The 27,880-nt window shown below is 41.4% G+C and overlaps 1 protein-coding gene across 19 annotated transcripts in view; it reads left to right on the forward strand.

Annotated features, from left to right (window-relative positions):
- cux2b (cut-like homeobox 2b) overlaps positions 1-27,880 on the forward strand; it is a 329,671-nt gene that overhangs the window by 246,157 nt on the left and 55,634 nt on the right. For 16 of the 19 annotated variants that reach the window (XM_072587530.1, XM_072587518.1, XM_072587516.1 and 13 more), the window contains 5 exons: positions 4,592-4,721; positions 6,089-6,165; positions 6,622-6,688; positions 25,737-25,785; positions 27,568-27,666. In XM_072587530.1, coding sequence (XP_072443631.1) covers positions 4,592-4,721; positions 6,089-6,165; positions 6,622-6,688; positions 25,737-25,785; positions 27,568-27,666 — 422 coding nt within the window. Of the gene's footprint in view, positions 1-4,591; positions 4,722-6,088; positions 6,166-6,621; positions 6,689-21,466; positions 21,505-25,736; positions 25,786-27,567; positions 27,667-27,880 lie in introns of those variants that run through there. The other 3 variants (XM_072587522.1, XM_072587525.1, XM_072587533.1) reach the window with 2 other exon arrangements.

Here is a 27,880-nt window from a genome sequence, read left to right on the forward strand (position 1 = left end):
TTTTAAATTGTGTCCCATGGTTCTAGTCACTCCCACAAGGGGAATCTTCTTTCAGCGTCCATCCTATCAAGTCCCTTCATGTTCCTACATTTCAATAAGATCACCTCTCATTCTTATAAACTCTAGATAATATGGGCCCAGCCAGTCCAACCTTTCCTCATCAGATACCCTCCCCATCCCAGATATCAGGTGACTGAACCCCCTTTTTTTGAACAGCTTTTAATGCATTTAAACTTGTTCTTAAATCAGGAGACTGAAACTGAATGCAGTACTCCAGATGTGATCTTACCAACATTCTGTAGCAAAATATCTTTACCATCATTGTTCCCTTCAGAATAAACAACAGCAATCCATTTGTCTTTGTAATCACTTGTGATAACTGTATAGTAACTTCTTGTGACTCATATTCCAACACACTTAGATCCTCCTGTACCTTAGCGACTTGCATTTTTTTCTTAATTTGAATTACTTTTCTGTTCTTCCTGCCAAAGTGGACAAGTTCACATTTTCCCATGTTACACTCCAATGTTTTCCCACTCATTTAACTTACCCATGTCACTTTGCAGACTTCTTAATTCTCTTCATAATGTACTTTCCTCTCCATCTTTGTATCATCAGCAAATTTAACAACAGTACTTTCAGTCCCTTCATCCAATTGTTTATAGAGATGGTAAGTAATCGAGGTCCCAACACTGATTTCTGGTACATCACTCTTTCCAATCCCAAGTCAACCCTCTTATGATCGTCTTGCACTTCCTACTAACAAATCAATCCTCTGACCATACTAATATGATACTCCTATACCCTGAGCTCTTACTTTGTGTAATGCCCTTTGATGCAAATCTTTTCAAATGCTTTCTGGAAACCTAAGTACAGAAGATCCACTATTTTCACTGTTACACTTTTTTCTATATTGTTTTTAACTTCCCAAAAGAACTCTTAAAAATTAGTCAGATGTAATTTCCCTTTGGCAGAGCCATATTGACCCTACTTAATTGCATCAAGTAGGTTATGATCTACTCAATAATAGATTCCAGTATTTTCTCATTGACAGATTTTAGACAAGCCAGTTTTGAGCCCCCTGTTTATTGTCTCCCTTCTTTCTTAAAGAGAGGAGCAAACATTGCTATTTTCCATTCTAATGGGATCTTCCTAGAATCTAGGGAATTTTGGAAATTTAAACTAATGCATCTTCAAGGTCAGTTCTTTTTTAACACCTTAAGATCAAGTTAATCAGGACCAGGGAACTTGTTAGATTTTAGTTATAGTAATGTGCTCAACTCCCTCTCCCTGATGGTTGTAATTGATTTGAGGTTTCACTTTTAGATTCGCAATTCGTTCTGGAATATAATTCGGACCTCTCCAGCAAACTAAGAGACAAAAGGCTGAATCCTACATTTATTTAGCTTGAAGTGTGAGTTGAATTTTTTGGAGAGATTCTCGCTACAAGGCCCAATGAGTTTTCTCACCATATCTTATTCAATGCACCTCATTAACTACATACCCCACTTCTTCTGCATTCCTCATGTCCAATTCTGCTCTGTCTTCTGTGCCATTCCCAGAACGATTTGCCACTCAGCAGATATCCATCGAAAGACCAGGATCCCTTGCACCCGCACCATCTGTGACAGGCCACTGTCCACCTGGATAATCCTAGGCAATCCAGTGTTGCTCCTCACCAGCAGCCATAATGCCATTCTGCCCAATTGTGAACTGATCTTGTATATGCAATCCCATTCTCTCACCCTCATCATCACTTAATCACCAGGGCCATACACTTTACCAGTCTTTAGCTACATCCCATCTGAAGACCCTGTCTGATTCCCTCCTACTTTTCCTCAGTGCCCAGTGATCACTTGCATCTGATCAGTATTCAGTAAGGGAACATCGCTTACAGGCAAGCAATTGGACAAGTTCATATGTGAGCTGTTACTGTCAGCCAGCAAAAAGGAAAATAAAGCAATAAATATAGGCTGCAGTTTTCACGCAGAATGCAAACCATCATAAGCTTGACAGTTCATGATGGTCTTCTGTACCCAGGTCGTATCGACTGGAACTGGGGATCAGTCAGGCCCGCACTGCCTTACAATGCCAGGTGCAGCTGTGCTCTGTTATCCTCTGGGAGAATTCCCTCCAGCTCAATGTCCTCATCCTTCTCCTCAGAACAGTGTCCCCATTCACCCAGCTCTTTAGCATCGATCACATCACCTTGTTGCCTGCACTAATTGTGCAGTGATGCTCCCCTCATCCCACAGCCCCCACTGGAAGTTCCACAATTCCTGGGGCACTTCTGGTTAGAATTCAACTTTGTTTAAACTATTGCTGCTAACTTCTGCATCACTGAGATGACAACGTTAGTTTTGCTCACACCAGCAGTGTGGTATAATCTGCCTTTGAGCTACATCTGACACGTCAGCACTTTCACATGAAAAAAGGTGTTTGCAAATGAAATGTAGCTGGAGGTTACGCACAGGTGCTTTATGTATTTGCCTCTTCAATGTCTTAGCGTCCAGAAGACATGAATCTTTTGCACTGTGCCTGACTCCACCTACCCTGAGTATTGTCCCCAAGTGGGCACTTCCACATGGGCACTTTCAGTCTATTTACCCCCTTGATCCCACCCCCAACAATGTGGAGACCCACCACATCATACTCCACTTCTGAAGGTCCACCGTGCCCCCTGACACTTAGTGATGCTCATTCTGCTCCTTTACATACCCCGTGTGGAGGCCACAGTGTGGTCACTGCCACTAACCCCACCCCGCCCCCTCCAAACTCCCGTAGCCTGTCATGCCCTCCAATACTGTTCTACATACCCCCCGAATCTGTGAGTTTCTCCCTGTCACTGTGCTTATTCCCAGCTCCACAAATGTCCCTGCTTGCCCTCTGGCAGCACTTATAGCCACCCCTGAACCTTGCACCCTCCTGAATGATTGAGAGACAACACCCCACCCCTGACCAACGTTGGTGAATAGTGAGTAGTCAGACATTTCTGGTGACAAGCATTCAGAATTTTGAGAAAAATAACTGACTTGCCATTTGACCCATGTCCTGTCATCTTATAATAAACCAGCCGGGTACAGAGAGCTTCTCCTCAATCACTGGCCTCGAGCAGCACAGTTTTCAAATTGTCAAAGGCTTTCTGGTAGTTTTGTCCATTCATTTTTTTTTGCCTTCCTTTAATGCATTTTCTCAAAGGAGCCAATACAGTGCTTCAATTCAGAATGAACTTCTGATAAAGCTGATTGCTGCTGGTACTCCAAAATCTGGGCACCTGTCTTCTGAATGGGAAGGTCCAAAATAGCCCTTATTTCAGCTGCTCAAGTTGCTACTTGACCCTATACCACAGTTTGGTCCAAATAAGTCACTTGTGCTTCGGCAAATTTACTTCTGATTTTTTTATAGTGGGCTTCAACTTAGATGGTCACCATTATCAATGGATTTAAAGTAAGTGTCTAATGTTTGTTCAGTAGATTAATTCCAGAGATGAAAGACTTGTCATATGAGGATTGAACAGATTAGACATATACTTACTTAAGTTTAGAAGCATGAAAGGAGATTTAATTGAGGTATTTCAGGTGCTAAAGGGGATTGACAAAGTAGACACAGAGCAGAGGTCTCCCATTATGGTTAAAGGGTGGTAGATTTAACACAGAGGTGAGGAGGAATAACATTTGCCAAAACCTGGTAAATCTGTGGAGTTCACTACCCTGCTGACAGGGTGACACCAAATAAATTTAAGGAGGTGACAGATTTTTAATTAGTAATGGGGTAAAACGGGGAGCAAGCAGGAAAGTAGAGTTTAGGCCAAAGGTGAGATCAGCCATGGCCGCATTAAATGGAGCAGGCCTTGGGACCGACTTGCATAGTCTTGTGTCTAGTCCTCATAATGTATTTAGGACAATGATACATTTTGACCTTTCATGGAATGCAGACTAGCCACATCAACAGTACTTCAGTCGAATCACTGAATGCTGTGCCAAGCCCCACAGAAAATGCCCTGCCACTGTCCCCATTCATTAATGCCTGCTCCATTGTTTCTCTCCCACCCCACCACATGAAAAAGTTTATTTAGTACTGTTGTTAAATTGTAACCTCAGAGTTTCTCTCGCTGAACTTCTTTCTTTCGATGTACTTTGGAGACTGTAATTGGGTATATTTTGCCCATTAAAGACTTAATTAGATTTTAATTAATTCCATGTGACTTCCTTTCCGCAGACATTATATGCCTTTTAAAAACAGTGGTGGAAACTGCGCTGGTAAAGTGTACACAGTAATTCACTATAATGAAGATGAGGAGGAATATATTCAAATACATTTATGTAATTGCCAATTGGTTTTAATTCACAAAGCGTGAAAATAATAATTAAAGTCAGATCTGCTCATAAAAATGTTCTGGGTGAAAGAACAAGGGAGATGGGTTCATTATTTTTTTCATTTACACTTTGAATATAGTTAAAAGTGTGCAGCTTTTTAAGGGGTTTTTGCCTCAGAGAGACTGGTACTTTGTGGATAATGATGTGTGTTAAAACATTCCAGGTTGTCCGTGTGTTGTATAGATATGATCACAATTCCATCTTGTCTCCCACAGCCACAGAACAATCAGCAGAAACCTCTCCAACTGGCTTTGAGGCGTCTGAAGAATTACAAAAGACCAGCACAGACAGCACAGCACTTAAAAGCGATAACCTGTCACAGAAAAATGAGGCAGAAAAAGAAAGGTACATGAGAAGAAGATAATTGCTCAGTAAATCTTCAGGAAAATCTAATCCAGACTGAAAGAGGCAGTGTGCATGATGCTGCTGCAGTAATTAATGCTGTACTTTTCACAAAATGAGTTCTTTTTTTTCTCTTCTTTTCCTCTGATTTTCCTTCCTTTGTTTTCATCTCTCCCCTTTCTCTCTTATATCCCACTCCTCCTCTTATCTCTCACCCATGTTGTTTTTCCAAGTTCCTCCTGTTGCCCCATCTCTCCCATGCTGCTGTCATCACTCTCCCGCTATGTCATCCCTTCTTTCTTGTTAAGCCTTTCTTGACTTTGATATTAATATAGAATTATTATATTAATATGTACAGTGTACAAGTTGTTTATTCAAAATCTGATGTTTATAACCAACTAAAGCTTCAAGTATACTCAACAAATTTGATAGAGTTCAAGTGGGTTTCCTTTCATTAAAGTTCATTTACTTGAAGTCAAACCATGTTTCTGCAGCTGCACATTCTCACAAATGGTACACCCAGTGACAGGACTACAGCTGACTTCTGGCAGTGGGCATTGTAGGACAATTTTGCTCACTTGTCTACAAAGGAAACTGGAACAAAAAGTACTGTCTCTCGACAGTCTATTTCGGAAGATTTCAATTTCTGCAATAACATTACTGTGCAGGACCATTCTTTAGGAAGTACTGTATCTACAAGGACAGTAGTGCATGCCAATAACCTGGAGTGTGTATTTCTAAATCAGAAATTGTTCACCTGACTCAGTGCATGTTTGCTGAACTGGGGCAAATGCATACAATAGAGAAATGCTAAAAGGCCGCAGGTTCCCCACCCCTGTGCTAAATAATAGTATCCAAATATTGAGGATATGAGTAAAAGTGAAGGAGCACCAGCAGTAGTTGATAGGATGGTTTTAAGTCAGCAGTGGATATGGAATGCTACATGGCATAGAAAGGGTCCCTTCATTGACTCCTTGCTGTCTTTGCACTGGAGAGTGTGACCTGGGTTTAGGTGCTTATTTTTGGAGGATACCTTAAGTTGAATGCATTCATGAACTCAAGGCTGAAAATGTGGCTCGGTGTTTTAAAAAATATGTTTGGGGAGCGCATCTTGTGGAGGGCAAGACTTTTCCCGTTTCTGGGATTCTTTTGAGGATGCTGGTGTGGCTGCTTACCATGTGACACCTGGAGAACATTAAACCTCACCCCAAAAATCAATCTGGAAGAAGCCCATTTGTTGACATTGCTCCAAAATATTTGTTCAGTGCATTGAAGAAAAATGTCAGCTTTGTGCTCTTCTGTGAAATATGTTAAATGTTTTTTACATGAAGTCCAGTTTAGCTGTTGGATTACTGTGTCCTCTCTTCTAGGAGACTACAGGAGGCACAGATCACCTTGGCTGCCAGACTTGGGGAAGCAGAAGAAAAAATTATGGTCCTTCACTCAGGTAGGTGACTTTCAGCATTTGTTCCATAAATAACATTGATGCCGCCTGGGTGGGTGAGGGAACATGACATGTAGTTCCTGACTGTCATGTGCAAGCAAATTGCTGTAATCTATGGTGAAACACAGACGGTTCCCTGTGCAGCTACCTGCTGTAGCACGATAGATCCCCCAGCAGTTTGAGTGGAAAGGTATCGTGGAATTGGTTGCTGCAAAAATCTGTCCGCTCTGTGCCATAGTTAGTGCAAGATTGAACACATCATGTATCAAGGCACAGGCACACAGCACAAAGCTGCTAAAATATCACGCAAGTTACCTAGCCACTTTAAATAAGTCAGGGGAGAAATCAGATGGAAGCAATTCTGCAGCCTTCTTTATGACGGTAATTGCACAAATTGCAGATTAAACCCATGTGACTTAGTGCTCATTTTACCTCTCCTTGTAATTATCTATTACTCAGCTTTGAAGACAACACAAACAGAGCTCCTGGACCTGAGGTGCAAATATGATGAAGAAGCAGCATCTAAGTGAGTAATCGCGAGTCTGCAATCTCTCATTTGTTAAACACATCCACTTCAAGGTAAAATGTCTGTAGTTTCAAAGAGGAAATGTATTTATCAAATCAGCCATGCACCAACCATATGTCAGGTTATTATTAAAAATAAGACACGGCTCTTGTCTTGATCACATAAATACCCTTCCAGAAATGTGAAGTGGTTCAGGTAATTGGACTAAAATAGACAGAAGTTATGCTAGTTCTCATGAGGGGGGAAAGGGCTAAGATGGTTCCAAGAGGAGCAACTTTATACTTGTCATACTTTAGTTGATCTACTAACATTCTTTGACATAAATTACCATAGCACAAATTACACTATTATCTTGAATTTTCAGAAAGTAGTGGGGTGCAGCATTTACCAAACATAGTTTCAGGGGCAGATGTGCTATTGTGATCCATTATCACATGATCAAAGATGGTGGCTGCTCTTCATGGTGTGTTGGATTTATTTATGAATATGTATGTTTTCTTCAGTTCACTTTCTTCCACTACCCCCCCCCCCCCCCCCCCCCCCCCCCCCACTCCCAAATCCACTGTCTCAGTGAGGGACAAAAGACAAAAGACAAAAGTAGTTAGAGAGGAAACTGGGTGACCTGGCATATGCATTGTCAATGATTAGTACAAAGCTACAAGTGATTTATGAAGAAAATGAAATGTCGTCATTTATTGCAAGAGGAATGGAATATGAAAGTAGATAAGTGTTAGTTCTACAAGGCATTGGTGAGGCTACATCTGGAGCATTTGCAACAGTTCTGTCTCCTTATTTTAAGAATGGATATAATTTCAATAAAAACTCACCTGATTGCTGGAGTGCAAGGGTTGTCTTATGAGGACGGGTTGGACAATTTGAGCCTGCATCCGTTGAAATTTGAAAGGTTGAGAATGATCCTGTTGAAAGAACTTGAGGAAACTTGACAAAGTGATTGCTGAGAGGAAGTTCCCCTTTGTCCAAAAGCCGAGAGCTTGGGGGATACAGTTTAAAAATTAGTAATGTTCCATTTAAGATGGTGATTAAGAGAAATTTTTCCTCTCAGACCTTCATTAATCTCTGGAATTTTCTTCACTAGAGAGCAGTGGAGGCAGGGTCTTGATATTTTTAAGGATGGGTTAGATACATGCTTGATTATGGGGGTTTACTTCCCCAATGTAGAACAGACCACATTGTGAATAGTAAATATAGAATTCTAATTTGCAAAAAAAAATTCACTTAGAGTGTCTGGGACCCTGGACAGTGAAAGGTGAGGAGGTGAAAGGGATTTTAATGCTCCTTCTATGTTTGCATTGAAAATGAGAGGTTATTATAAGACAGATAAGCTGCAGAGCTGGGCTGAGAGGTGGCAAATGGAGTTTAATGTGGAAAAGTGTGAGGTGATTCACTTTGAAAGGAGTAAAAGGAATGCAGAGTATTGGGCTAATGGTAAGGTTCTTGGTAGTATAGATGAGCAGAGAAATCTCAGTGTCCAGGTACATTGATCCTTAAAAGTTGTCACCCAGGTTGATAGGGTTGTTAAGAAGGCATATGGTGTGTTAGCTTTTATTGGTAGAGGGATTGAGGTTTGGAACCATGAGGTCATGCTGCAGCTGTACCTTTCATTCCTGATGAAGGGCTTTTGCCTGAAACGTTGATTTTCCTGCTACTCGGATACTGCCTGACCTGCTGTGCTTTTCCAACACCACTCTAATCTAGACTCTGATTTCCAGCATCTGCAGTCCTCACTTTTGCGCAGCCGAACAAAACTCTAGTGCAGCCGCACTTGGAGTATTGCATACAGTTCTGGTCACCACATTATTAGGAAGGATGTGAAAGTTTTGGAAAGGGTTCAGAGATAATTTACTAGAATGTTGCCTGGTATGGAGTGAAGGTCTTATGAGGAAAGGCTGAGGAACTTGAGGCTGTTTTGGTTAGAGAGAAGGTTGAGAGGTGACCTAATTGGGACATATAAGATAATCAAAAGGTTAGATAGGTTGAACATGTACTGTGTTTAGTGGGTGGTAGTGTGATCGGAGTCTCTCTTCCACTGCATTTAATTACAAAATGACCTGTCCCAAAGGGGCAATTAGGAATGGTCTATACATGTTAGCCTTACCAGTGATTCTCATATCTCTTGAACAAATATAAAAAAAAGAAAAATGTGGTAGTGCAGTTAAAATATTTTCGTCAGCATTTTTTCCTCGGATGGCAATGGCTGGCACAAGGGGACATAGCTTTAAGTTGAGGGATGATAGATATAGAACAGATGTCACAGGTAGTTTCTTTACTCAGAGAGTAATAGGGGCAAGGAACACACTGCCTGCAACAGTTGTAGACTTGGCAACTTAAAGGCATTTAAATGGTCATTGGATAGGCATATGGATGAGAAAGGAATAGTGTAGGTTAGATGGGCTTCAGATTGGTTTCACAGGTCAGCGCAACATTGAGGGTTGAAGGGCCTGTACTGCGCTGTTATGTTCTATGTTTTAATAGAGCTCCCCAGTTCCTTCTTCAGGGGCTATACTCAGAAGGTATGGAAAGGGGTGTCTTCCCAGACACTCCAGCTGAGATAGTCTGAGTATCAGGTTAAGTACATCTATCTTCAACCTGGGACTCAGACTCATATTAGCAATTAGTTAGTTCTGTAATATACTGGTCCACCACTCACACTATCAGGGACATAAAATACTGAAGCACATAATCTCCTTTATTGTGTCTTTAATTTAAAAAAGAAGGCAGCTGTTATACCTGGGGATATAAGTGATCTGATGCTCTTCCCAACAGTAGCAGTTTGATAATAGGGAGATCAATTTCCTGCATTTACACTCCTGTCTTGCTGTTGTTATGAATTTCCACTTTAATAAGTAATGTTTAATCTTTTTACCTTGTTGATGTTATGATATCTAATAGACTAAATGTACTGTGTTTAGTGGGTGGTAGTGTGATCGGAGTCTCTCTTCCACTGCATTTAATTACAAAATGACCTATCCCAAAGGGGCAATTAGGGATGGTCCATACATGTTAGCCTTACCATTGATTCTCATATCTCTTGAACAAATATATAAAAAAAGAAAAATGCGGTAGTGCAGTTAAAATATTTTCCTCAGCATTTTTCTTTGTGTTTGTGTTTATTTTTAAATTCAAAGCCAGTATGACTTGTCTCACAAAATAATTTTCTTCATCAAATGCTCTTGTTATTTGAGTTAAATCTGACTGGGGCCATATAATAACTTCCTTGATGATTTTAAGCGTTTCATTGTCCCAGGAGAGAACGATCCCATTGGATTGTGGTGTACTGCATTATGTGCTTGGACTAGTGTGAAGTGTACAAGAATCCTGCAGAGATTACAAAAGACCCCAAAAACCTCAGCAGCTCATTGAGTTAGAAAATTGTGGTTGCTTTTTAATTCAGTTCATGTTTTATCATATCACTATATTTTCTGCGAAATTTGCATTGAAAGCTTAATTCCTTTCTCCCTGTGACATTTTCTAAACAACTCCATGCTTGCCAAAGGTTTCCAGCTGCTTTAAATAACCACTAGCGGACAGATACAGAATGTTTGCACAGACTATAGAAAGGAAGTGGGCTGAATCCTCTTAATTACAAAAGCTAGGAACACATGTTTCTGTAATTGTGAATGTTTTTCATGTTGAGTCTGCTGGCCTTTAACAGAGAACTTCACATTTCACCAAAAACGCACAGGCGTATTCATATCCTCCTACTTCAAAGGTATTTTTGTGTTCTGAATATTATAACTATCAGACTAGACTACCTCGAATTCTGTTTGTTATTTGATTGATGACCTGACTAGAGATGTTGCAGGTTGCCTAAAACTTTGCAAGTTTCCTTGTCTAATACAACAGATCATTAAGGAATCCCAGTCCTGCAGTGGGGGGAGCTGGGCTCAAAGGATAGCCAATAACCTCATCCATAAAATCTTATCTGCAATCTGTGATTCCTGCCAGTACAGCACTTTATCTGTGCAGCATAGAATTGCTCGAGACAATGTATCTTATATTTTCAGAGTCTTCTTTTAAAGTGTTATTGTACTTGATATTTTGTGTGTCTCTGGGCCAAATAAGAAAATACTAAAGGATAAAAATTCAAAAACTGTCAAAAATTTAAATCTAAATTTGCAGTCAAAACCAATGTGAGCTTTTTGTCATTCGTTAAGGATCATAGCAACTCACAGTGATATTCAAGGCTGTTGCTGTTTGCTATTTAATGTAAAATTACTGTGCAGCTTTTGTCTCCCAGTCTGAGGAAGGATGTACTTAGCTTAGAGGGAGTGCAGCAAAGGTTCATGAGATTGATTCCTGTGATAAAATGGTTTTGCGTGTGAGGAGAGATTGAGTTTTATAAGTCTGTATTCTCTGGAGTTTGGAAAAATGAACACAAACCAGAAGAGCGGGATGTAGATAGTGCTAATCCCTGGGACCGGGACCATGTTCAGACAGCACTGTCCCTTTTGGTATTGCAAACCATGCACAGTGGCCACTCCACTCTGGGACAAAGTTCCAGCTCTCAAGATTTGATAGTGCGGAAAAAAAAGAAACTGAATATGTGCCACCATTTGTTTTGACAATCAGGGTGCATTCTGGGTGATGTTGGCACTGCATCCTTGCCCTCCCAGGGTGCAGCCGCAGGGCTGTTAAAGGTCTTTGCATCTCTAATGGGTAATCGAAATCTCTTCACCTGAGTTTGGCACAGGTAGGTCTTACGAGGTTTTTAAGCTTCCTATTTCACACAGGGAGGTGATGTAACATCACAGACCCAGGAGTCACCTCTGCTACCAGTCTGTACAATTGAATTTATTGAGATGACTTCATCAACTCCAAGGCAATCAGTTAGCAGCAAAAGCAACAGCGGCTCTGTGCACAGTGTCTGGAAACACTCCAAATCTTGTATGTTTCAATAAGATCACCACTCATTCTTCTAAAGTCTAACGAATAAAGGCCTAATCTGTTTACTCACACCTGATAAACCAATCCCTTCATCTCAGGAATCAGCCTAGTGAATCTGCTTTGAACTACCTCCTATACCTGTATATCCTTTGTTAGATTCAGGAACCAAAACTGGATAAAGTACTCTAGATACAGCCTCACCAACAACCTGTGTAGTCGCAACAACATTTCCCTATTGTTATATTCCAACCGGCTAGCAATAAAGGCAAAACATGCACTTGCTTCTTACTTACTTGCTAACCTCTTGTGTTTCATGCACAAAAACACTCAGATCCCGCTGTGCTGCCCTTTTTGGTGTCTCTCTGCTCCCTCCTCCTCTTCATTAATCTAGATAATAATTGAGGCCCTAGGACTGATCTTTGTGGCATTCCAATAGTTAAATCTTTCCAACCTTGAAAAAGACCCATTAATCATTACTTTGTCTATCTTCTTTGTTAAACAATCCAGAATCTATGCTAATACATTACCCTCAATACCATGAGCTCCTTTCTTGTGCAATAACCATTTGTGTGGCACCTTATTGAATTTTTCTGGAAATCCAATTACCAGTTCCCCTTTATGAACTCTGCTGGTTATATTCTGAAAGATTTCTAGCAAATTAGTCAGACATGATTTTTCTTTCACAAAACCATGTTGATACTATTTCATTATGTTAAGCTTTTCTAAATATCTTTTTATATCTTCCTTAATAATGGACTGTAGCATTTTCCCAAATATAGATGATAGGCTAACTGGCCTATACTTTCCTATTCCTATTCTTCCCTCTTGAACAGGGCCAACACATGAGCAGTTTTCCAATCCATGAGAACCCTCCTGGAATCCAGTGGATTCTGGAATATTATAGCCAATGCCTCCATTATCTCTGTAGCCACTTCCTTGAAAATCCTGGGATGCACATCATCAGGTCCTGACAACTTGTTGGTCTTTGTCCCATTAATTTGCAGAAACTTTGTCCATTGTGATAGAGACGACTACAATGTCTTTCCTGGCATTAGGACAATTGGGATGCTTATAGTCTCCTCCAGAATGAAGGCCCTTGCAAAATATTGGATTAACTTATCTGCCATTTCCCTGTTCTCTATTAATAATATCCCAATTCTCTGGCCTACCACTAGTTTATGCCACTTTGCATGCCTTAGATAAAGAACCTGTGCCAATCCAGATCCTCTTTCTAAACATGCCGCCAGTTTTCTGCTCCCTGCCCATTCATGTATTCATACATCTTAAATGACACTACCACCTCCACTGGCAACATGTTCTAGGCACCCACCACCCTCTGCGTAAAGAACTTTCCACGCATATCTCCCTTAAACTTTTCCCCTCTCACCTTGAACTTGTGACCACTATCAATTGAGTCACCCATTCTGGGAAAAAGCTTCTTGCTATCCACCCTGTCTCTACCTCTCATGATTTTGTAGACCTCAATCATGTTCCCTCCAAACACATCCCCGCCCCCATCTCCATTTTTCTAATGAAAATAATCCTAATCTACTCAACCTCTCTTCATAGCTAGTGCCCTCCATACCAGGCAAAATCCTGATGAACCTCCTCTGCACCCTGTCCAAAGCATCCACATCCTTCTGGTAATGTGACCATCAGAACTGTATGCAGTATTCCAAATGTGGCCAAATGAAAGTCCTTACAAATGTAACATGACCTGCCAACTCTTGTACTCAATACCCCATCTGATGAAGGAAGGTATGCCTTATGCCTTCTTGACCGCTGTATTGACCTGCATTGCCACCTTCAGGATACAATGGACCTGAACACCCAGATCTCTCTGTACATCAATTTTCCTCAGGACATTTCCATTTACTGTATACTTTGTTCTTGAATTGGATCTGCCAAAATGTATCACCTCGCATTTGCCTGGATTGAACTCCTTCTGCCATTTCTCTGCCCAGCTCTCCAAACTATCAATATTCTGCTGTATTCTCTGACAGTCCCCTTCACTATCTGCTGCTCCACCAATCTTAGTGTTGTCTGCAAACTTGTTAATCAGACGACCTCTACCTTCCTCCAGATCACTTCTGTATATCACAAACAACACAGATCCCTGTGGAACAACACTGGTCACAGTTCTCCGTTTTTGAGAAACTCCCTTCCACTGTCACTCTCTGTTTCCTGCTGCCCAACCAGTTCTCTATCCATCTAGCTAGTACGCCCTGGACCCCATGCGACTTCACTTTCTCCATCAGCCTACTATGGGGAACCTTATCAAACGCCTTACTGAAGTCCATGTATATGACATATACAGCCCTTCCCTCATCAATCAACTTTGTCACTTCCTCAAAGAATTCTATTAAGTTGGTAACACATGACCTTCCCTGCACAAAACCATGTTGCCTATCACTGGTAAGCCCATTTTCTTCCATATGTAAATGGACCCTATCCCTCAGTATCTTCTCCAGCAGCTTCCACTGGTGTCAGGCTCATCGGTCTATAATTACCTCGATCAGGCAGGCAAAAGTGAGGACTGCTGATGCTGGAGATCAGAGTCTAGATTAGAGTAGTGCTGGAAAAACACAGCAGGTCAGGCAGAATTCGAGGAGCAGGAAAATCAACGTTTCGGGCAAAAGCCCTTCATCAGGAATGAAGGCAGGGAGCCTCCAGGATGGAGAGATAAATGGGAGGGGGATGGGACTGGGGAGAAGGTAGGCAAGAGTACAACAGGTGAATGGAGGTGGGGATGAGGGTGATAGGTCAGAGAGGAGGGTGGAGCGGATAGGTGGGAAGGGAGATAGGCAGGTAGGACAGGTCATGGGGATGGTGCTGAGCTAGAAGGTTGGAACTGGGGTGAGGTGGGGGGAGGGGAAATGAGGAAACTGGTGAAGTCCACATTGATGCCCTGGGGTTGAAGTGTTCTGAGGCAAAAGATGAGGTGTTCTTCCTCCAGGCGTCAGGTGATGAGGGAGTGATGGTGAAGTAGGCCCAGGACCTGCATGTCCTCAGCAGAATGGGAGGGGGAATTGAAATGTTGGGCCACGGGGCGGTGGGGTTGATTGTTGCGGGTGTCGCGGAGATCCCTGCTACCCTTGTTAGCAGTTGTCCAGTCCTCTTGGACCTCACGTGTTCAAGGATGCTACAAAGATATCTGTTAAGGCCCCAGCTATTTCATCTCTCACTTCCCTCAGTAACCTGGGATAGATCCCATCCAGACTTGGGGACTTGTCCACTTTAACGCCTTTTAGAATATCCAACACTTCCTCCCTCTGTATGCTGACTTGACCTAGAGTAATCAAACATCTATTCCTAACCTCAACATCCATCATGTCCCTCTCCTCGGTGAATACCAATGCAAAGTACTCGTTAAGAATCTAACCCATTTTCTCTGACTCCATATATAGCTTTCCCCCTTTGTCTTTGAGTGGGCCAACCCTTTCTCTAGTTACCCACTTATTTCTGATTGGATACTCTCCTAGATCACCTTTGTTAATTACAGGTGGTATCTCCTTGTTGAAGGCTCTTTCTTGCTTGGATTAAATATCTGCAAAGTGGAATGAAATACCTGCTTAAATGTCTGCCGTTGCACACTCACTAGCTTTCCCAACAGTCTATTTCCCAGCCAACTTAGACAACTTTCTTCATACCCCTATTTAAATATCCCTATATGTGCCTTTACTTAAATTTGAAATTTTACCATGCTGTGATGTCTATTCCTTGGAGAATACTTAACTACAAGACCTCTTCTTAATCCTACCTCATTACACAATCTGAGATATAAAATAACCTGGTCCTGCGTATATTGTGCAACAATATGCTCTAAGGAATAATCCGTGATGCATTCTACAAATTCATGTTCCATGTTATCATTCTCCATTTGATTTGTCCAGTCAGTGTGCATGTTAAAGTCACTCATGGCAAGTGTAGAAATCTTACACTGTTCCATTATTTCCCAATTTATATTTTATCCTACATTGAAGCAACTCTTTTTTTTCTTTTTTTTTGCCTCTCTTTCAGAAATGTTGTCACACACCACTGACTGGCTGTCCCACGACCAATTCAACATGTTGTTTTTCTTTGTCTTTTATGATTAACCGCCACCAATAAATCCTCGATGTAACCAATTAGACATTTACTTGTAAAGCCAATTACAGGCAATGTACACCATCAAAGGTCAGGGAGGGTAGGGAGAGTGGAAGGGGCGAAATCAAAATGGAGTTGGAGGGGGAAATAAAGCACTGTATTCCCAGCGGTGTCCACTTCTCTAAAAACATTGAGAGCATTGGTGGAGTGAGGCAACTCTTAAGGAACCTGTAGACCATTTCTATCTGTGAGTTATTTCCCTCACTGTTTCTTTTCACCACACATTATTAAGAAAGCCACCCCACCCTCTTTCCCTTTCTGCCTGTTCTTCTGGAACATTGAATACCCGTGAATAATGAGTTCCTAGTCATGGTCACCCCATAACCATGTCTCTATAATAGCTATCAAGTCATATTCATTAATTTCTAATTGTGCTGTTAACTCCTCTGTTTAGATACAAAGTCTGCACATTCAGATAAAAGACCTTAAGCTTTGACCTTTTACCATTATTGCATATTCTGATTCTGATTTCTGTTGCACTCTTCAACTTATTTTCTACTTCCCAAACTTTGCCTCTTCCCTACCTCATACCTCTGCCTCTTGTTTATTTTTGATCTTATAAATTTTGCTTCAGTTGAGACCTCTCCCTCTCCACCATTTGTTTTAAAGCTGCATCTACAGCCCTGGTTATACGATTTCCCAGGATTCCGGTTCCAGCCTGGTTCAATGAAGCCTGTCCCAGTTGAACAGCTTTCTCTTTCCCTGACTGGTGCCAGTGCCCCATGAATGGGAACCCACACCAATGTTGATGACACGTGTTTACTTCTCTACCCTCATTTACTCTATGCCAATTTGCACATAATGTAGGGAGTAATCGTGAGATTAAAACCTTTGTGGTTCTACTTTTTAGTTCAACATAAAGCTTCTTGTATTCCTTCAGCAATCTCTTAAATCCCCCAATCTGTTGCTTGATCTTCCTGTGCTATCATCAGACACTGTAGGGGAAACTACACAGGAAGACTTGAGAGACATCTTTAGATTATCAGAGAGGAAACCGATATCAATTCTTCTCCTATTTGTATCAGAACCTGTGGTCCAGGTTTCGAGGGAAAGTATATTCTTCTGGTAGGTGAGGATGGGGAGAGCCACAACATGACAAGGGTCTGAGGTCCACTTCTTTTCTGCCAACTGTTCATAGTGTTTCCCTTGAAGATGATGGATGTTGAGTTACTATTCTTCATATGAATCTTTAGTAAGTTGGAGGAAGGCTGTAACAGTGCATGTGCTTTAATTCATTCTCAGGATAAGGGCCTTGTCAGCAAAGCCTTCATATACTGTCCTTTCACATTTGAGAAAGTTGGCATATAGATGCAGAGGCAGGAAGTTTGTCATAATTATTAGCAGGCCTCAGACAAGACAAGGGGATAGTTTTCCCTCAGGGGGTCCCAGTTGTTATGGACCAGATCAAACCCCCTCAAAACACATCAAGGAGACAGCATAGACCCTAACATTTGCTTATTTTGAAGGCAAGTGCCAGGCGTTGCATTCAGGATGCAATTTGATCGGTCAACATATTAGGCTGGAAGCAAAACACACTTTATTCATACACTATAGATAAAATATAGACAAAATAAGAAGAAAAGAATTGGCTTCACTGCAACTCTACTGAAATACTTAACAAAATAATAAACTGCTCATTAACTGTTCCAATATAGTAACATCCCATAAGCAGACTCTTGGCAAAGGCAAATTCAATAAAACAGATTGTCTCACCTAGAATTCTAGCAACAGGAAGAGAGCCCCAGCTTTTAGTTGTAACAGAGAGAGGAATAAGAGCTTCCACATCTAGCTTCAAGACCCCAATAGCTACTGAAAACTAAAACTAAAACCCTGGTTCTGTGGGAGCTTGACCCCACCCATTCAGACAGCTTCTATTGTTCCAACTTCAAAAACAAACCACAAGGCCTCAGAAGCTGTTTATGCGCTTGCAGTAGACCACTTGGCACCTCTGTCTCAACTTTTCTTCATAAAAAAACCTGGAAAACATGCACCTCTTAAAGTCATAGTATCATTAGTCAAGACAGTAAGGCAAGAGTAACCTCCAATACAATTCAGGGGTGTGGCCACAGTAGGTCAGGCCCTCAGGGTGGACAGAGTCAGGATGGTCTCCACATAAGGAATGAGGGCCCAACTATCATGTAGACCACCCTTTTTGCCCCATCAAATCTTCCACAAAACCTCAATGCAACTCACATTTAGCCAAACTTTGTAGGACTCAGCTTTGCATCGCTCTTAGTTTGAGATATTCTCATATGTACATGCAATAATTATTTGTAATGCGTGTGTTCAAGCCATTTAAATGGTGCTGTTCTGCTGTTGTGTAGCGCTAGGTTCAAAGCAGAGGTTCATAATATGAATGACTTAGTTGTGTGTTTATGATACAAAGCTGCGGCTGTAAAATGTATCACTGAGACCAAAGCTGTTGATGAGCTATGTAAATAAGGAAGTAGGAAACAAGAACTAAGAGATTTTACTAAACGTATATAAATCAGTTCATGTCAAAGTGATTATGGTTCCTGATTCTAGGAACCAAGCGATATGGGAATGGGAAGGTAAAAGGGACCTGGAAACAGGAGAAACATCAGGATCCCTGAGATGGAAAGGGGATCTGACTGAAGTATGTAGCAGCACATAAACTAAAATTGGAACAATGCCGTGAAGTAAGCATGGCCTGTGTATAAGGAGGACCACAGTGGTAGTGTCACTTCCCCTGGATAAGGAGCCCCAGGTTCAAGTGCACCCTGTTCTAGAGGCATGTAGTATCACCTTTAAACAGGTTGATTAAAAAATAGGTTACATTACAAAGCGATTCTGAGAGAACTTGACAGAGTAGGTATTAAGAGGCTTTTTTCCCTGCGTGTAGTCTTGGGACAAGGGGTCAACCACTTGGAGCTGAGATAAGGAGAAATCTTTTCTCTCAGCGTTATGAATCTTTGGAATTCAAGCAGTATGTTCAAAACAGATTGATAGATTTTGGAGCACTAGAGGAATTGTGAAATATGGGAATGAGCTGGGAAAGTGGATTTGAGCTAGAGATCAAGTGTGAATGGTGGAACAGAGCTGACAGGGTGTTTGACCTGCCCCTCGTATTCACGATGTGACATACATTAGTGATTTATTGTAGTGTAACATCCTGATGCAGAATTCGTAAATAGGCCATGCTTGTTACCCAGTCAGCACAATTTTGCATAAAATGTTTCAGTGGCAGGTACCAACCACTGGTTTAGATTTGGGAAATAACACGTGAAGAGATTGATATGGCATTGTTCCAGTCCACTGAGGAGCAGATCTTCACATTCTCGACGCGACCTTTGAGCTGTAGGCGAATGGGGAAAGAATTCTGGTGTGGCGAGTGGAGGAGGAGAGCGTGGGCTAGACAGACACATCACACAATGAAAATCTGTCTGAGACACTCTGAAACTGCTTCTGCAATGTTCAGCATATTGTTGTCTCTTGCTCACAGTAATTTGCTTGATCTAATTATGGAGGGGGTTGGAAATTTATGACCAATTTCAGGATGAAATATTCTGAGTATTATAATTAAATGTCAGGTTTTCTTTCAAAATATAAATTTCCACTGATATGTATGGCTTAGCAAGGAGACCATAGATTACATAATGTTTTATTTTAGTAGCAGAAGGCTAATATTGGCAATATTGCAACTGGGCTGTATATACAGGGAGAAGTAGTCATTTGGATACAGAACTGGCTCAAACATAGAAGACAGAGGGTGGTGGTGGAGGGTAGCTTTTCAGACTGGCAGCCTGTGACCAGTGGAATGCCACAAGAATCGGTGCAGGGTACACTGCTTTTTGTCATTTATATAAATTATTTGGATGTGGACATAGGAGTTATAGTTAGTAAGTTTGCAAATGACACCAAAATTGGAGCTGTAGTGGACAGTGAAGGTTACTTCAGATTACAATGGGATCTTGATCAGATGGGCCAATGGGCTGAGAAGTGGCAAATAGAGTTTAATTTTGATAAATGAGAGGTGTTGCATTTTGGGAAAGCAAATCTTAGTTGGACTTATACACATAATGACAAGGTCCTGGGAGTGTTGCTGAACAAAGAGAGCTTGGAGTGCAGGCTCATAGTTCTTTGACAGTGGAGTCGCAGGAGGATAGGATAGTGAAGAAAGCATTTAGTATGCTTTCCTTTATTGGTCAGAGCATTGAGTTTAGGAGTTGGGAGGTCATGTTGCGGCTGTACAGGATATTGGTTAGGGTACTTTTGAAATTTTACGTGCAGTTCTGGTCTCCTTCCTATCGGAAAGATGTTGTGAAACTTGAAAGGGTTCAGAAAAGATTTACAAGGATGTTGCCAGGGTTGGAGGATTTGAGCTGTTGGGAGAGGTTGAATATGCTAGGGCTGTTTTCTCTGGAACGGCAGAGGTTTATAAAATCATAAGGGGCATGGATAGGATAAATAGACAAGGTCTTTTCCCTGGGGTCAGGGAGTCCAAAACTAAAGGGCGTAGGTTTCGGGTGAGAGGGGAAAGATATAAAAGGGACATAAGGGGCAACATTTTCACACAGAGGGTGGTATCTGTATGGAATGAGCTGCCAGAGGAAGTGGTGGAGGCTAGTACAATTACAACATTTAAAAGGCATCTGGATGGGTATATGAATAGGAATGGTTTAAAGGAATATGGGCCAAGTACTGGCAAATGGGGCTAGATTAGGTTAGGATATCTGGTCGGCATGTACAAGTTGGACCGAAGGGTCTGTTTCCATGCTGTACATCTCTATGACTCTATACTGCAGTGCTAATGTTAAAAGTATAGAAAAACTTTCAAATCAAATAACACAATGACATGCAGTACTTGAAGCAGCCATAGTGGCTGGAAGTGTAGCTGGAGCTACAGATGAGTCTTGTGTAGGTGAAGGAGTTGGAATACTGTGCATGCATAATTGGCTGAGTATATGGCAGCTTTCTACATGTCCAAGGATTGTATTTGATAGCTCCAGTATTTGGAACACAAACCAAAGCAAGAAGGAATAATATATTGTTGCTGCCAGGCTGCTGTTTATTATGTCAAAGAGCATCTTTAATGATGTCTCTCTATATTAGTGATATTGCATAAGGGTTAATAGGAATGAATTAAAACCAAAAAAAAGCAGATGCTGGAAGAGCTGTCTTAATTAGGAATTTCCCAAAGAACAAAGTAAAATACTGAGATAAGCATGGGATAGGTTAGTGTTAGGTGCTGAAAAGGAGGGGGAGGGAAGAATGAGGTGAAGATGGGAATCATTGAAAGACGTGCAGTGAGGGAGGGGCATGGGTAATTGAAAGGAATGCACAGAGGTTGATGTCCTGTCATCAAGTCGCCCGTCATTGACTTGTGCACAGTACGCTGGCTGTGGCCAGGCAGCTCAGAGTCAGTCCCTGAACTGAGGAGATCCTAAATCCCCTGGTTATATTGGTCAGGCATGGCTTTGTGATTGGCCCAGGTTAACAACTGGGTCATGGATCTCACAGTCAACAGGATCCACCAGGTTCCAATCGCTGCAGTAACACTCGCAGGTTAGTGTGGAATGTGGATACAGTCTTGGGAAGGGTGCATGACAAAATGAGGAGAGCTGTTACATGATCTGAATGAAGTGACCGGATGAGTCGCAGTGTAAATGATATTGGGATGTTTAAGTGTGTGAGGCTTGTCAAGTACTTCGTTGAAAAGTAACTGGATTAAAATCCTAGGGTGAGAATCTTTCTGTTCTTTGTCAGATTTCTGACTCTGGTGAAAGTGGCTGCACCTTCACAAGGTATTCATTTTCTGTTGTACTGCATTTAGTGATAACTAAACTGAAGGGTCTGATCAAACTTCCTGAATTACTTTGGGAATGGAAATTGTTTTTCTAATGTCTGTGTGACTGGATGTGCTGAGAGACTTAATGAACATCTATTAACAAATGGGGCTGTGAATGCTAATATGTGAAATTGGGCTGTGAAATGAAATATTTTAATTAACAGTTGCAGCATGACTATAAATAATGCATGCAGAACTGGAGTTTCCTGTTTGCAGAAATCATTATCATATTACTTGACATGTTTTATTTTTCACTGTAAAAAGATTACCAAAAACAGAACGAGCAATGGATTTCTGGCTTCCACCTCACTTCATTTTCCCATTGTCTCTGCGTGGAACACATAAGGAGGGATTGTAACTTAGCCATTTAATCAGCAAGTTCGGGCTCATTTTGACACAAATACTGAGCTCCCAGTGCAAAGCTTTCCAAAGAAAGGTCATTGTGGGAATTTCAGACTTTTGCCACTGGCACAATGGCCAGTACTGGTTGATGAAATGGCAAAGAAGACAATGTCCTGACATCCTAAGAGCGGGCAACGCACACTGTTGTCGTCACACCATTGCCACTCTCTGGGGAGCATGGGCTTTTCAATTCCTCTGACACATTTTGGCAGAGGGAAGGCAGAGACAGAGAGATTCAGTGGCACAGACAGAGTAGGGTCAGAGGAACATTACAACCTATATGCACCGAACGCTAAAGATAGCAGAATGTATTGAAAGAGTAGTTAGCAAAATGTCTCAGGCTGCAGAAATAAAGGAATTGAGTGCAAAACCTAAGAAGGTATACTGAAACCTGTATAAAACTGTGGCTAGGCCACAACTAGGGCCTATGCCTAGCATGAGCATTTGAGGGATATGAACGTTAGGGCTTTGGGGATTGAGCGGAGGAATGGAATTGTCTCGATTGCTCCACAGAGAGCTTAGAAGGAATTGATGAGACAGCTCTGCAGCTATGACCCAAGAATCTGAGGGAGAGCAGGCTCTGAACCATTCCTTGAAAGCCCCTGTCTATTTATGATTTAGAGGTGCCAGTGTTGGACTGGGGTGTAAAAAATCACACAACACCAGGTTATAGTCCATCAGCTTTAGTTGGAAGCACAAGCTTTCAGAGTGCTGATTAAGGAGCAGCGCTCTGAAAGCTAGTGCTTCCAAATAAACCTGTTGGACTATAACCTGGTGTTGTGGGATTTTTAACCTTGTCTATTTCATCTGCCAGTCTGTCTTATTTCTTCAACAGTGGGCCTACGGGCTGTTGGACTCTTCACTAGAATTGTTTCTTTGATTCCCTTTGACTCTGATAGCATCACTGGGGATTAACGCAGTCTCTGGGTCTAAACGCAATCTACAGATATGATCTGAGCGAGCACTGCAGTAGCTGGAAGAAGACAACTTCCATTTTCAGCCAAAACCTGAAACTCTTTCCCAGACCATCCAGTAATTGCCACAACTGCCAGTGTGAGTCCAGCAGTTAGTTTGGGGCCTTGATGTTCCCATCTCTCCTGTGCTCTACAAATCTGTGAAAAGAACTCGCTCTCCAGCAAAGTAACTGTGGCTTTCTGGAGGAAGGTGGGGTATATACATTCGGTGGTAACAATGCTGCCTGTCTTCTGGAAGTTGGCTATAAGTATCCTTGAGACTATTAACTGCATATCTCTGTCACTGCTTTGACACCGACTCAGCACATGGGTCCATTGTCTTCAATCATTGCTACGTATGTGTGCTGGTTTGGGAGCCAGTTAGCTCAGTGGGCTGGATGGCTAGTTTGCAATGCAAAGTGATCTTAGCAGTGAGGGTTCAATTCCCACACTGGCTGAGGTTAACTCTCCATCTCAATCTCTCCCCTCACCTGAGGCATGATGACCCTTGGATGAAACAACCACCAGTTACCTTTCTCCAATGAGAGAGCAGCCCTATGATCCAGTAGTACTATGGTAAACTTGCCTTTTACTTGTGCCCCAGCCAGTAGTTATGGTTGGTGCCATAATAACGGGTGTTGCCAGGATGGCTGCTGTTCCATCAGATCTCCTGAAGGTGTCTTCTTCTTAACAACTTTAATTGTGAAATGAGACAGTTTGGATGTTTTGAAAACAGCCTCTAAAATGGTTGTATTGTGGCTTTTGTTTAATCACGCCACACCTTTCACCATTTCCCTGTTCTTTGGATGCATCAGAACAGGCAGCATTCGGGCTTTCAAGCCTGGGTCTCGTCTGCTCCTTTCTTCTGTCTGCCTTTTCTTTTACTTTTTATTTCTCCTTTTTACCTATTTACCGGTGGTGGAGGCAGCATCAGTGAGGTGGGCTCATGGTGGCGACAGCGATGTCAAATGTGGCTCCAGCAAAGAGAGATATTACCACCAGCATTGGTGGGTCCAATGCAGGCAGCACAGAGGCAGTGGTGGTGGCATTGGTGGGCCTGGCACAGGTAGTGGTGGCCTCAAACCAGGGTCCCGCTGGAGACAGTGGAACTTCCAGGACCCATTCGACTTCCAGTGTTGGGAGGGAGAAATAGGAGCCACCTGGACATTTCTTTTGTTTTTAATCATGGTTCTTCAATTTCTCCTTTGAATTCCAGCGTGCTAAGATGGTGCTGGAGAGTAGACACTCCTGGATTCCTGTACTTGGGTACACATGACAATAAAATCCCTAAACAGTATCTGGAATTACAGTACTCTCTGCAAAGATTTGTTTAAAAAAACTCCTTGGCTTCAGAAAAACAACATAAATAAAAAATATACTACAGTAAATTAAGGTTTCAAAAAGGGCAGCATCAGTAATTTGTGAGATAGGAAACATTTTATTAAACATGGCATGATTGTTAAGGGCTCATTTAAAGATGGAGTCTGTCTCTTTTTTGACACCTGAAGGTGGGTGAAGTCCACAGAAGAATTTATCAGGTGTGAAGTTTTAAGTTGAGGCTGAAACCTGTCAGACAGCTGCAAATGTGTAAAAGTAACTGAGCCTATTTATTTCCTAAAACAGAAACCCCTCTGCTTTCTTTGCATGAGAGGTTTGATGAAGAAACTGCAATGAGTAGTTAACAAAGATTTTAAAAGTTTGAAACGAAAACAGCATGTTGGATGCAGCAACAGGTCAGGTAGACAACTTAGTATCAGCTATAACCCATTAAGAGAAGCTTCTGATAAAGGTTCCACACCTCACACATTAACTTGTCCGCTCCCTTTGCAGACACTCACAGTCCTGCTGGGTATTACCGGCATTTTCTGCTTCTGTTTCCAATTTGCAGTTTTTTTGTTTTTTAAAAGGTGAAAGATTAAGAGAACTGGCAGGAGGGTAATTTGTCCTATTCCAGCACCTGGGACTATTGGGACAGAGAATTCGCACAGCAGGAGGGGCATAAACACAGAAGGGAATTTGGATCATTTTTCTATTTCTATTGGAGGAGCTCAGCCATCCCAGTCCTGGTTGCTGACCAATGCAGTAGCCCAAGCAAAGATTTTTTAAAAATCAGCTCTCACTTCGGAATCAAAGCTGATAAGGGTTTAGAGATGAAGAGGCAGATTTTCCCCCAAAGACCTACTTAATTTCTGGTAAATAAGGAGAGGAACCAAATTACTGGCTGTTGACCTCACTTGTGCGATTTCTTATTGGGCGTGATGTCAACTTTCTGGACATATTTTAGAGATGAATCGTGGTAACAGTTTTAAATACAGGTGCTTGTTTTGGGTTATGATGTATGACGTAGTTTCATACATGGCACGTCACTTTACTGTGTACAACCTCAATTAGCATTTGGATAGAATATCATCTAAATCAGACCATAAACCAAACTAACATTTTACTTTGTTATAAATAAATCTCTGCTAAAACACTTTGTAATATGATACTAGCTGCTTTAGGGCATATTGTTGATACAATTAAAAATCCCAATGGTGCACGGTGCATTACTGTTCAATGCCATGCAAATTGACTTGGCTATGTATGTATTAAGATGTGATGCTTGGAAATGGTAAGTCTTTCATAATTCAACTGCTTAAAAGTGTCTTGGGTACATAAACCAACTGCAAGAGATGGGTTTGCATGGCTAGGACTATATTTGGGATGCAATACAGTATCCCAAAGTTTTGAATGAACTGTGGGAGTTGGCAGGAAAGAGAAATTTTGGAGTTTATTATTATGATTGTAGGCTTTATACGTCTTATCACATGCTGATGTTTTGCATCTATTTTAGGACAGATGAATTGGGAATGATCATGACCAACTTAGAAAAAGCTAACCAGGTAAGAAAGAAGCTGCTTTGCGTCTCCAATAATACCAAGCATAGAAGAGACTTACTTTACAAACTGGGCACTGTGCTTTGGCAAGGGCCATAATCTATTGATATGTTAAACAAACCTTGAATGTATATAGAATGCGGCTTTTTGTATTCATTTGGTAGATATTGATCATCACTAACTAGTGAAATAAATATTAGGGTACGTTTTGCAGGGTGTTGCTGCACAGCTTCTCAAAGAGACACAATATTTTTATACACGTTGGAAACCAGCCTAATGAAATTAGTGAGAACACTTCTTGTATCACAATTAACTTGGCGTGAAATTAAATTGCAGTCATTATGAAATCGTGACCAGCTTTTACTGAAAATCTGAGCCTTCAGCCCATAAAGAGCAGCAGAATACAGCTCGGAGCTGGGGCTGCTCCTAATCAGACAACATCCACCACTCAGCTCCTGAAAGTGGTGACCCACATGAATGCCAGCAAACCTCGAGTGTTTAACCTCCATGTGTGTGTTTAGACAGTGAACATCGACAAATTAATATATAGAGTTGCCAACTCTGGTTGATCATATTCCTGAAGGTTTCATCATGAGCCCATCAATCTCCCAGTCCCCCACTGACATTACTAACATGTCCATCCTCCCAGTGTGCTGCCTTCATACATCAATGAAAAAGCCATCGAAACCCATCATTATCTGACTGGATGATTCTCAACTTGAATCAAGCAGGCTTTTCATTCTTGTCTCAAGTTTTATGCCTAATAATGAACAATGTTCAAAGTAAATCTTCAAACAAAAACACAGCCTTTTGTCCCCAGGCCCTGGTGTTTGTTCTCCATGTTCTTCGCAGCCATTCCTTCAATGTCAGTCTTCAATTGGTGGAAGATCCAGCACAATCCTGGAGAATTGTTGGCCCTGCTGATGTGGAGGTCATCTCAGCAGAGCCTGATCATTCCTCTTCTAACATCCACAGCTACAGCTCTTTCCCTGAATGAGTGCTTGGGAGCAGGGCAGTTATTTTATGTTTGGCTCTCCTTTGTTTTCCCAAAGATTAATTGTAACTCCACCTCCATCAACGTAGGCAGAATTGGCTAATCAGAAGTCAATGGAGGCTGACACCTTCCCTGTCTTTATTGATCCTTCTTACATTTAACCAACAAGCGGTCAGGGTTGGGAAGTATTTTAATTACACTTAGCCCATTTCATCGATTGGTCAGGAGCTCGTAACTTTGTTTTCAAAAATCACTCTCGATATTAATGTTTCCATTATAGTTCTTACCAGATCAGCAGCCATAACTGAAGTTCGGCTTTTACTGGTGGTCCTAAAAGAACCATTATTGTTTTGAACAGCTCAGTTGTATTACTGGGAGTTCATGTTTAAAATCTCAACAGTGCCACCTGTAGTTAGGAAAAGCAGAAATAATCCAGTTTTATCATTTTCTCTTAGATGTAAAATATATTTATTCCCAATTAAATGAAAGTGTGTTTAAACCCAATAGTATGGTACAGTGCTAAAATCTTCATTTTGCTATAAGGCTGTATTAAGATTTATGTTTTTACATTGCCTTTGAACTTTTTATGTACGTGAAATCATATAGTTTGGAGCTGTTTAACATGTTGCACAAGTACTGCTTCTTGTTATCAGTATCAGTCTGAAATTAAATAATTCATAAGTAAAACCAATAGGAGAATAGGAATTTGAGAAATAAAGAGTTACAAACAGTGTTGGTGAACTTTGCTGTTGGAATTCATTGCTTAATATTTTTGCGGTGGGGGTTCATTACAGAGGGCTGAAGCTGCTCAGAGAGAAGTAGAGAGTCTTCGAGAACAGTCTGTAAACAGCTCCATCCATTTGGCCTGCCGCTCTCCACGGATTGCTGGTGTGGTAAGGAATTAGGAGTAAATGAGGAACATCTATTTGACAGCCTAATGAACAACAGCTAGCACTAAATTCAACAAAAATCCTGCCTGACCAACTTTCTTGAGGAAGTGGCTTTCAAAAACAATGAACAAATTTCCTCAATCAGAAGCTGCAAAGGAGTTCAGAACAGTGGGGATTCAGAGCCATCGTAGTCTACAGCCCAGAAAAGGGCCTTTCA

Source organism: Chiloscyllium punctatum, chromosome 17, assembly GCF_047496795.1.
Source record: "Chiloscyllium punctatum isolate Juve2018m chromosome 17, sChiPun1.3, whole genome shotgun sequence".
Classification (NCBI taxonomy): Eukaryota; Metazoa; Chordata; class Chondrichthyes; order Orectolobiformes; family Hemiscylliidae; genus Chiloscyllium; species Chiloscyllium punctatum.